General features: G+C 37.8%; 1 protein-coding gene across 1 annotated transcript; it reads left to right on the top strand.

Moving 5' to 3' along the window:
* Window positions 1-4,287: 4,287 nt before the first annotated feature.
* LOC146326442 (uncharacterized) lies at window positions 4,288-9,154 on the top strand. The gene is made up of 2 exons (XM_084718348.1): window positions 4,288-4,569; window positions 7,994-9,154. Exons 1-2 carry the CDS (start codon window positions 4,401-4,403, stop codon window positions 8,686-8,688), a joined length of 864 nt encoding a protein of 287 aa, XP_084574474.1. The 5' UTR covers window positions 4,288-4,400; the 3' UTR covers window positions 8,689-9,154.
* Window positions 9,155-11,423: the final 2,269 nt, after the last annotated feature.

Raw genomic sequence — 11,423 nt, 5'->3', positions numbered from 1 at the left:
TCGCTGTAAGCATCCTGTTTCACATTGTGTTGGTAATCCCAGTGTTACATAAGTTGATACCTTCCCTAAAATAAAATAAAATTAAAATAAGACTGCAAATAAAAGTGGAAGTTTGTGGTCCTTGGTGGCTGTCAAGTGTCAACACGTCTAAAATCTGCCTTCTTATAACAATTATTATGTTATGTTATTATTATTATGCACAATAAATAATGAAGTTTACGGAATATGGCTAATCTTTCATTGAACTGTGTGTGGTTTCTAAGAATTAAAACATGCTGAGTGGGCAGTTTCATTGGTTTCAATAAATGTTGAAGTTTACGGAATATGATTAATCTTTATTGAACTGTGTGTGGATTCTAAGAATTAAAACATGCTGAGTAGGCAGTTTTACTGGTTTCAAAATGTAGTAAATGTAATTGTGAAAGAGAAAGTGGGTAGTTTTGACGTAATCATCACTACGTAATTACTGATATTTCTACGCTTATTCCACAAAATGTTACCCAATTACTCAAAGCGGTTCTCGGCAGCGTGGATGGATTACTGGACTACAGGTCAGGGTTCCTCTGAGATTCACCTGCAAAATGTATAATGACTACAAAGAGACACAAACAGACTACAAAGAGACTCATAATGGCCGCAAGGGGATGCAAAATGACAACAAAGAGGTGCAAAGCGACTACGAAAAGGGGAAAAACAAGCACAAAGAGGCAGAACAACTACAGAGAGACATAAGATGACTGCAAAGAGGCACAAAACCACTACAAAGAGACCCTTAAAAGACCATGACGAGACACAAAATGACCACAGAGAGATGCAAAATGACTACAAGAAGGTGCAAAAGAGACACAAAATGACTACAAAGAGACAAACAAAATACAGAGAGATGCATACCAAAATTAAAATTAGTATAAAAGATTCAAAATGACAAAGAGATGCAGTGCGTCTACAAAAAAAAAAAAAAAAAGAAAAAAAAAGAGGCAAAACAACTACAAAGTCTGTATCTTGCTTGAGGTGATGGAGCTCTTTACGTGTCTGTGCCCAATGTCTCATGATCTATTTATGCTCAACAGGGTCAAAAAGAATTAAAAGCATTTACTCTCACTGAGTTTTTAGGTATTTAGACTTTTCCCGTTTCCTGCTTCTCCTCTGCCACATTTCAGAGACAAATATTGGACTTTTCACTTCACTACATGTGTGTGACAGCTGCAGCACCTGACATGACTATTCAGACCTCTTCTTCTCAGATTTCTTCCTCTCCTGCTTCTTCAGTATTGACACTATGACAGACAGCGCTACGTGTTTTCTGAGAAAGACTTGAACACGGCGAAGATGATTATTCTCATGGTCACGGATGCTGGAAGTGAGTCAGAGCTGTGGGTGCGGAGAGAAACCGTGACAGTGACGGTCATTGGTTTTGCTTTGTTTTGAAACTTGTATTTTACTCTCCTGCAGAGCTGAACACCAACATATTGTAGGTCAAACCAGCCACAGCAACGCTGATGTAATGCACGAGAACGTTACTGGTTTATTCAGTGGGACACTTGAAAAACCCTAAAACACATCAAACTATTGATTATTGTGAATTACATCACAAGGACTCTAATAAAGGACTTATACATGATAATAAAGGGATAACAGAAGTGAGTCCTCTCTCCTGTATCACAAATACTTGTGTATCACATAGCCTACACATATACTCAGCTAACACTTACCCTAACGCTACCAAAACAGTCTTGAATGTCCATTCCAGGTTTCTATTTAGTAACAAAGTTTTTGTTCAATATAACATTCCCTAAATGTTCTAATATCCCACAAAGTAATGCTTTTAAACAAACCGTCCTGCAGCGTTCAACTAACTCTCACAGAATGTAAACTTCACATCACTTTTACAGTAGGACAGCTTCATGCTCACATTGTGACATTTAAGGACGTTGAGGGAAACATGCAACTAACCTTCACAGATCGTTCGGAGAAAAACAAAATATTAATTTAACATTTAACAAACTTGCTCCTGCAACATTTTAGCAATGTTAAGGGAGAATATCCAAGTAACCTCTTTGGAAAAATTCAACTAATCATTTAAACCAATGTGAAAATGTAATTGCAAAATTAGTTCTATGCTGGAAAAACTCTCTATTTATCATCCAGCAAAGGTTAAGGGGGAACGTTCAAGTAACCTTTCCTGAACAGTCAACTAACATTCCCAGGACATTCCAGAAATGTTACCATAATGTTAACTTTATGTAAAAAAAAACTAACTAAAATATTCCTTTTTAATATCTAGGGAGAAAAAGAAAATGTTAAATAAACCTGGAACATATAAGTAACCCTGGGAATGTAATGTAACACAAAAATAGTTGTTTTATCATCTAGGGAACATTCATGGAACATTCAGCTAATGTTCCCAGACGCTCTGGGAATGTGACGCTGGTGTTAGTTTTACATTAGAGAAAATTGCTGTTTTAATATCTGGGGAACATTATAAAAGAACGCTCAAGAAACGTTCCCAGAATGTTTTGTGAACCAAAGTTTGCGATCTCCCAGTGAGAAATGGGAAAACACTGTGAAGATTTAAATGTTTTCATCAGGTGATGAATGTGACGTAATGATGCGATCCTGACAAAGACCTGTAGTTGATCGAAAATTAAATAGTAACTGTGATTTCAGTGTCTCCTTTTATTACAATAATATTGTTTTTTTTTTCTATCTTTTAGCAAATATCTTGCAGAGGTTTTGTGGCCACACACATGACCAGTTTAACTTAAAGACTAAACCTCTGGTTCCTGATGTTTTCGTCTTATGACTCTCCGCAGAACTCAGTGTGGTGGGAACTCCCGTCATGTTTCGGATATCTGTGAGTTGTTTATAGCTCCAACAAAGAGCGACTTCCCCTCTACACTTCTCTCACGGTTTTATTTAAATAAGGTTTTATATTTCAGCCTCAATTAGGTTAAACCAATTTCCAGTGGAGGAAAGTAAGTACATTTACTCAAGTACTGTACTTGTTTTTAACAGATTATGGAAAAGTCTCAATTTATCACTGCTGTCTCAATATGACTTACATAAATTAACAAGACCATCTGGAAGAACACTGGATATTTCTATTATTCTTAATGACTGCCACTGGGCGGGATTCTCCATCAGGTCAGATGAAAAGCACCTGTGTTTACATTTTCACAGGCACTTATAATGAGCAATACATTAACCAGTTAAAGTGAAGCAGGGGGAGGTTTGTGTTTAGATAATTTTATTTTTGACATTTTATTTTGTCGTTATGGTGGTGGAAACACTTTTGTCCACAGTGGCCTGCAAAATCAACACAATGAATACTACTACTACTACAACTACTACTACTACTACTACTACTACTACTACTAATAATAATAATAATAATAATAACAATGGTGCCCAAAGTGCTTTACAGAAAAGAAATTATGTGCCCAAGTACTTGGTTGAAGATCTGTGTGTGCATAAGATAAAGTATATCATTAGTAACAAAGTTTTTTTACACTGTGGTATTGTTTCTGTTGCTTAAATAAAGGATCTTAGTACTTTTTCCACGACTGAATCAAATGAAAAGCAGTAGCAGGACGTTTGTTGTCTCCTTTTCCTGCCCCATATCACAACCCTCAGATTTATCTTTTGACCCTTGGGTCAAGTAAAGGTAAAATAACTTAACCTTAACTGAACCAGCTGTAAAATGCTACTCACACATTGATCCATTAGTATACACAATCAAATATATCATAATATATCACTCAGGCTATATTTCTGCATGAGTACTTTTATTTTTTATACTTGAATACGTTTTGCTGGGGTTTTGTTTCAACATTAGGGGGCGGCACATGTTAATTGGACGTCCTCCATCAGGAAATTTTGATCATCAGACACACATTTGTGCCTTTTTCTACATCAATTTATAGCACAAAGGTTTGTATTTATCTAAAGATAAAACATAAAAACTATTGGGCGGGACAAATGTGTCTGCTCTGTCCCTGCCATTTCCCCAGAATCTACACCCATATGCTGATAATACTTTGGATTTTTAAGGTGGTAATTGAATAATTATTTCTTATTTCAAAGTATTATTTAAATGTAGTTCATTACTTTCCCTTCAGTACAGGATCTGAATACTTCTGCCACTCAGCTCACCACAGAGAGCTTGTGTATAAACATACTGTTCTCTTTTCTCTCAACTGTGATTTTCAGTACACACTAATAAAGGAAGTGTGTGGTGGGGGCGGAGAGGCCGGTCCTCAGATGCAGAAGTGAAACAGGCCAGAAGAACTTTACATACACACGCACACTGTGCCATTTGCCCCTAAGCCTGACAATCATAAGAGGCATAAGAAGTGAAGTAAAAAAAGGGACAGAGAAGAAGAGAACGGTCATTCTGAGCCATGCTGGCTGAAGGTTTCCTCAGAGTTCTGCGTTACAGGGAGGAGAGAAAGTTTGCCTCGGCTTCCAGTATAAAGAGTCCGCAGACACACGGCCACTGTTCGGATCCGTTCAACTGTGATCTCTCCGACTCAGACTCCACAAAACTACAGACTTATTCAGCAGAAACAGGTAAACGGCCTTAAAAACTGTTCTAACATGCAAGAAGTCCAGAGCTAAGATGAAACTAAGTACATTTACTCAAGTACTGTACTTACAAACTGAGCCCTGCTACTTCTGCTCAGACCACATCTCAGAAAGAAATATTGTACTTTTTACCCAACTACATTTATCCGACAGCTTTAGTTACTAGTTACTTTACAAATTAAGATTTTTGCACCCAAAATTATTACGAATGTAACTACCCAACAGTTTATACAAGTACAGCTGCAACAGGTAGTTGGTAAGTGCAGCTGCTGTACAGTGCAGTGCAGATGTCAGGGCCTCGGTCAGGGGAACTGAGAACTGGCACACATGTTTTGATGGTGGTGGAAACCTGCGCACCTGGAGGAAATTCAGACTCCACACAGAAAGACCCTGCCCTGATTTGGGATTTGAATCCAGGACTTTCTTGCTGTGAGGTGAAAATGCTAACCACCATGCCTTCACCGACAAACCTTGGTGATTTTTCATCCTTAAGTTGGTTTCTTCACTTTTCACAGTTAGCTTGGTATTTTTGATTGTATTTACCATTTGTCCTTTTGTATGGCGAGCATTTTGATAATCGGCTCAGTGTCCTAGGGTGCTTTCACACCTAAAAGTCTGGTCTGGATCTGTTAGTTTTGGTTTCACATAGCAATTAGCCAAGCGGACCAAAGATGGGCTCCGTGGGCTGCGTCTCCCTACATTTTACACTGGCTGGTTTGTAGACAGGCGTGCGTCTGATGTCGGCTTGTTTACAACTCAGCAGGTAGCCTGACTTCAGTGGTCGTTTATGAAGAGAGATGAAAGAACAGATTCACATCGTTGTCACCATAATGTCATTATTGTGGCCCTACTACCAGCAGGACCAAAGTGAAACAACGACTGAAAAGTGTTGACATTTTTATCAGTTTTTTTTCCAGCTGAGTCTTTATAAAGTTGTCAGGCTAGATGTCAATTAAATATCTGGTCTCCTGTCCCCATGTGCCATGGTTCAGTTTGATCTGGATTGAAAACACCTCTCTTCACTGGACCAAAGTCTGGCTTTTTGGTCTGGACTGTGGAGGTTTCACACCTGTAATTTTGGTTTGTACCAAACTGAAAAGTCTGAAAATCTGGACCAAACCAGGTAGGTGTGAAAATATCCTTAGATAACAGTTAGCAACATTAGCAAGTCATCGGTATAGCATCATTGTCATCCAAACTCAACAGAAAGAAAATAAAACTCAACATGTTTTCAGTCATCTTTCCAACACTCCAACAAGCTCTGCTCTCAATTGTTTCCCAGTGATATTTTCACATCTAACACTTTGAATTAAGGGTTTATTTCAACCAAAAAACCAGAGTTGGAAATCACTGAAACAGCAGAAAGACAAAAAGAGACATTTTTGGTGAGTTAATTTTGTTTCTGCTGAATTTTAATGAAAATGATGATGACAGTGTTGAAATTACTGTTAAGTCGGTGCTGTAGCCACTGAGTGACTAGCTAACATTGCTAATGTTTATTTAAGACACAGGCTCAAAAACATCACTAAACTATTGACGAAGATCAGTTGGATTTGTCTGAGCTGTTCGTAAACACACCAGAAAAAACAGCTGATTGCTGAGTCTCATTCTCAGGATGTAAACTACCGACGTTTTGGTTGGTAAAGTGGCCCGAGCACAGCAAAATATGGAAAAAAATAAGGAAATACAGGCAGAGGACAGGGTCTCTGCAGATACAGACACTACACACTTCAATGGGTCATAAGTGATGATTGACAGGGATTATGTTCATATAAGTCGGTCCATTGTTTGTAAGGAAGATGTCACATGAATATGTTGCATGCAGATACATATGATGGCTTTACAGGTGAAAAATCAAAAAGTGAAGGTAACATTACTTGAGTGTCGACAGGAAGGAAACAGACGTGCAGCTCTTAAAACAGCTATATGTCACACTACATTTTGCAAATGAGCTACACCTCACAACTACAGCAGTAAAGTTCTGCTTTCACATTAATGCATGAGTAATAATAAACTAATATATACAATAGTATGACAGTCTCTTTGGGTACTTTTACTTTTAATACTCTGAGTACATTTTCCTGATTATACTTGTGTTCTTATTCTTAAGTAACATCAACAGAGTATGTTCACAGTGTGGTATCAGTAATTTTATGTAATGTAATGTAATATTTGTGTAATGTTTATGTTATGTGATGGATCTGAATACTGTCTGTAAAGTCTGATGTGGTGATGAGTTTAATTTTCTGGTTTAATGCTCTAACTTCACACGGTCTACTTCACTTGCTTCCCTTTTACTAAAATGTTCTTCCTTTGTCGCTGATATAATCTTGCAAATGACTTCATGCCATCAGTGATGGAAAGTAACTACTTATATTTACTCAAGTAAAATTCTGACACACTTGTACTTTACTTGAAGTCTTTTACTTAAAGTCTCCACTTTATGCTACTTTATACTCCACAACAGGTAAGAGGTAAACATTGTACATGATATGTTTATATGATATGATCCAGTACTATAATACTAATCTACGAAGCAGGAAACAAAGTATCTAAAATGAGCTCCACACTGACAAACTACAACATGTACTTGTTTATAATAGAAACAGAATAATGTGACTTTCTATAATAATAATAATAGAATCTGAATAATAAGTACTTTTACTTTTGATACTTTAAATGCATTTTGCTAATAATACTTCTGTACTTTTACTTAACCCTTTGTTGCACAAACTATCCAAATTGCTTCTAATGCACAACATGGGTCTAAAATGACCTATGCTCATTTCCTGTGTGGTTTCATTTTATGACAAAAAAAGTAGATTTTTGTATTACTACTTTAGGTTTACATTACAATATATTAGCTGCCATGCAGGTGTAAATAGCCACAGGGCTGTAAGTGCAAATAGCATTTGCTACTGGCACCTGGGTGCTAATAGCATCTGCAACAAAAAATAATGAATTATGGTAAAACAAGATATTTGATGAATACTTGGAATATTTAATGATAAAATACATATATTTCAAAGATATAGCCAAGAAAAGCTCAGCAGCGCATGAAATCACAGGAAATTAATATGGGTATTTTTAGATGTAGATGTGCTGTGCATTAGAGGGGTAGTGATAAAAAATGATTTTTATTCAAAAAGTAAGAAAGGAAAAATTTAAATAAAGACTTATGATGATCAAAACAAGTTAACTGATGAATACTTTGAATACTGAGTTATGAAATTAAAGAAAATAAAAACTTACCTTTTAGACTCATGTTGTCCAACAGAGGATTTGAATTCAGGACTTCTTACAGAGTATTTTTATACTATAGTATTTCTACATTTACCCAAGTAAAAGATTGTAGTATTTGTTTCACCGGTGCATGCCAAAGAGCTAACATTTCTATTTCTCTAACCAGTTTCAAACCAGGAAGAACTCGACTCCACCCAGTTCCAGGGACTGAAGGTGACGCCTCCAGGGCCTGTAGGCCTCTCAATCCCTGGTTGTCCACCTGTCCTCCACCTGGACCCTGAATTTGCTGTTTGCTTAGAAGATTGTAGCCTCCTGGAACAGTATCCAGACCTGCTGGTGGTCGACTCAGGCCGCATCTCCCGCAACCCAATGAGAGCCTTCGTCACCCAGCACGGTTTGGTCTCCGACGTGAGCCATCAACCAGAATGGTCGACCCTACAGGAGCCACAAGGTGAGCCTGTTATGTCGATACCAGACCAGGGTTATCTGGCCATGGGGCCCAGCGTGAACATCAGCCTGGAGCTGCCCGGGTCAGGGCTAGAGCCGATGTCGAACTCGGTGCTGAACGGGCTGCTGGACAAACAGCTGGAGGAGGTGTACATGCAGCATCTGACTGAGAACCTGGCTCGATGTAACTCACACCTGGGGAACAGCCTCCTGCATGGCCTGGTCCCTCCGCCGCAGCCCAGCAGCCATCCTCAGGGGCCTGACTCACTGGAGGCCAGCCTGGAGGAGGGATCAGGAGGGGACAGCGACAAGAAGATTAGTTATCTGAGCACCCACAACTTAGTTCCCTGCTCATCCAACTTCAGCTCGCCTGTGCTGAGGATTTCAGAGGATGACAATATTAATCGGCAATGAATGCAAATATGGACAGATCCTGCAAAAGTATTACATACTGCTTTATTTTGCTTCTGCACTTCTCTTTTTCCAGGTTTATAGCAACATGCAAGTGAGACGTCAAAACAAGTGCAACTGAGTAAATCAGTGCATCCTTTTATTTTTTTTTTCACCTGTATTTACACAGTGTCTTTGTTTACTTGCTTGATGAAATAATGTCTCAGATTTACTTGCTCTCATGTGCCATCTGCTGTTACATTTCAGTACTACAATAACCTGACTTAAACTGACATACATAAAAATTTATTTTATTGACCTTATAACTGGGCGTGTGTCTGAGGTATTTATTATACTGAAGCCAACTCTGATCCTCTGATGTCAGTTTGCACTGCACAGTGAAGTAACCTGCTGCATAAAGAGAGATGTGACCTGTTACAGATGAATTCATCTGGTCTAAATGAAGTAAAATAAAAGAAGAAGTCACTCAGGTTTTGATTCTGGTCAAGAAATAAGTTTTTTTTTTTGTTTTTTTTTTTTGAGTTGTTGGGTTTTTCTGTTAATCACATGCAGGTGCTCTTTGGATACTTCAGGTGTGTTGTGTTTATTTCATATTGTGAAGGGCTCATTGACTGGGTGAAATGTAGTCTCAATAAACAATCTGAAATGCAAAAATCCTTCAAAACAATCCAAGGCACACTGTAGGATTTGTGCAAAGTTTATTTTACATGCTAATATGTTTTTTAAAATGTTGGTCACAACTCGTCAGTCGTTTTAAATACAAAAATAAAGGCAAATAAAGGTATTTTAATGTTGCACAATCCCTACAATATGCCTTGGATTGTTTTTGAAGGAGACTTGCACTTTGGATTTTATATTTAGACTATGTTTCACCCATTCAATGAACCCATCACAAGGGGGAATATGCAGATTCAATATTGTGCATGATGTTTTGGTGATGTGTCAGTCAATATATGAAATATATTGAAAGGTAAAGTAAAGAGGGTTACATAATTTGTATGATTCCTTTAATATGAGATAATCACAGCATTATATCTACAGAACAACATCATTTACTGACTCTAAATGATTTACTAGAGGACTTTAGTGGATATTTATTTTCATTTTGTGCCTTAAGACAAAAAGGGGCGATGTAATACAACAACATAACAACATTAGGCTTTTGTGGAAATTGTCAGAGTGAAATTTTAGGTTTTTGCAGTTTGTTTTGTTATCTTTCTGTTGCATTATATCAGGGGTGATGTGCAGAACCTTGAAAACATAATAAGTAGAAATTGGAAAATATATGGTTTGCAGCATTATGGTGCGTAGAAAGCAAAGTCAAAAGTTTCATGATTCTGTGCGGTTATATACTCTCTTCATGACAGAAGGCTTTCCTACTATTGAGGAGTGTTAGGAGACATTCAAATTTTGCTTTTAATGGATCAGCTCTGACCAGTTATGATGAGATAAAGTCAGTTCTGATGCTCTGATCTCTAAATGACAGTTGACCATGCGTGCACATGAAAATTTACTGTAGTGTGAAGCAGAAGAGCAAAATGTTAATTCTGTTTCACTATGTTTTTTTCCCCTTTAATGTGAGGAAATATGATGAAGCCAGCAGGTAACACCAGGTCTTTTGTGTGGAATTTGCAGTCCAAAGACATGCTAGCCTTCAAAGCTCACACCACCTGGCTTGTGTGATTGAAACCCATTCCAAAGGTCCGTGGAGCTTAAACACTGTAATACTGTAAATAGATGATATATACTGTTAGTTGTAGAAATTATAAATGAATTAAAATGGACCGTGCATGTATGATCATGATACTTTAATGAAGAAGTGTGCATCACAACCTGGCAGGCTCCAAATTTCCACCGTGTTGACTCTCTGGCAGGGTGTGGACTCATCACAGTGAGCACCTGCACGTCACAGCGAGGTCCACAAAGTGACAAAGCAATAGCCTGAATATTTATGGTGCATTTGCCTGCTTCAGGTTGATTTGTAACCTGTGAAGGACAAATCCTCGCAGCTGGGCTTCCTATGTACCCACAGCGAAGGTTATGGTGATGCATTAATATGCACTAACACACTGGGCGTTTTGGAAACACGAGCTGATTCACTGATCTGTGCAAAAGAAGGGAAAAAAAAGAAAATGGAGATTAAAAGTTTTCTTAGGATTTTCACTCATTAAAAAGATCTGAGTCTATATAATGAGGCACACAGCCTCTATCTAGAGATGAAGGTATTTATTTTTTAATTTCCAGGTAATTACTGCTGCTGAAATAAAAATTAAATGCAAACAAAAAGGGAGGGGAAATTAGATTTTACCTTTTGGAGACGTATAGATTAAAGCCGAACCCCGTAGGAGCTATTTGAAAGCTATAATCTTGTACATTTTGTGCTGACTAGTTGCAGAGTGAAGACTTTTAAAAATGCTTCAGTAAGTGATTATAAAGCAAACTTTAAAATGCAGCTGTAACAACATGATAACACCCAATAAAAAAGTCCCATCACTCTGATAACCTTACACCCATATTTGTGTATAGAACCTACACAAACAAACCCCCACAGGTGTTTTAACTCACATCACCTGATTAGCCTTCTTCTCAGACGATGTGGGCAGGTATACAGACTCTTGTTACTGTGAGTACTGTTAACACAGATAACTTACCTGTAGTGCTTTTTATCCATCTAGATTGTTTTGGTCTGAGTTGCAGAGTTGCAAAGTGGCACTCAGCTTTTATTCCAGCTTAAATAA

Source organism: Lutjanus erythropterus, chromosome 5, assembly GCF_056507025.1.
Source record: "Lutjanus erythropterus isolate fLutEry1 chromosome 5, fLutEry1.hap2, whole genome shotgun sequence".
Taxonomy (NCBI): Eukaryota; Metazoa; Chordata; class Actinopteri; order Lutjaniformes; family Lutjanidae; genus Lutjanus; species Lutjanus erythropterus.
This window is presented reverse-complemented; position numbering and strand designations above follow the sequence as displayed.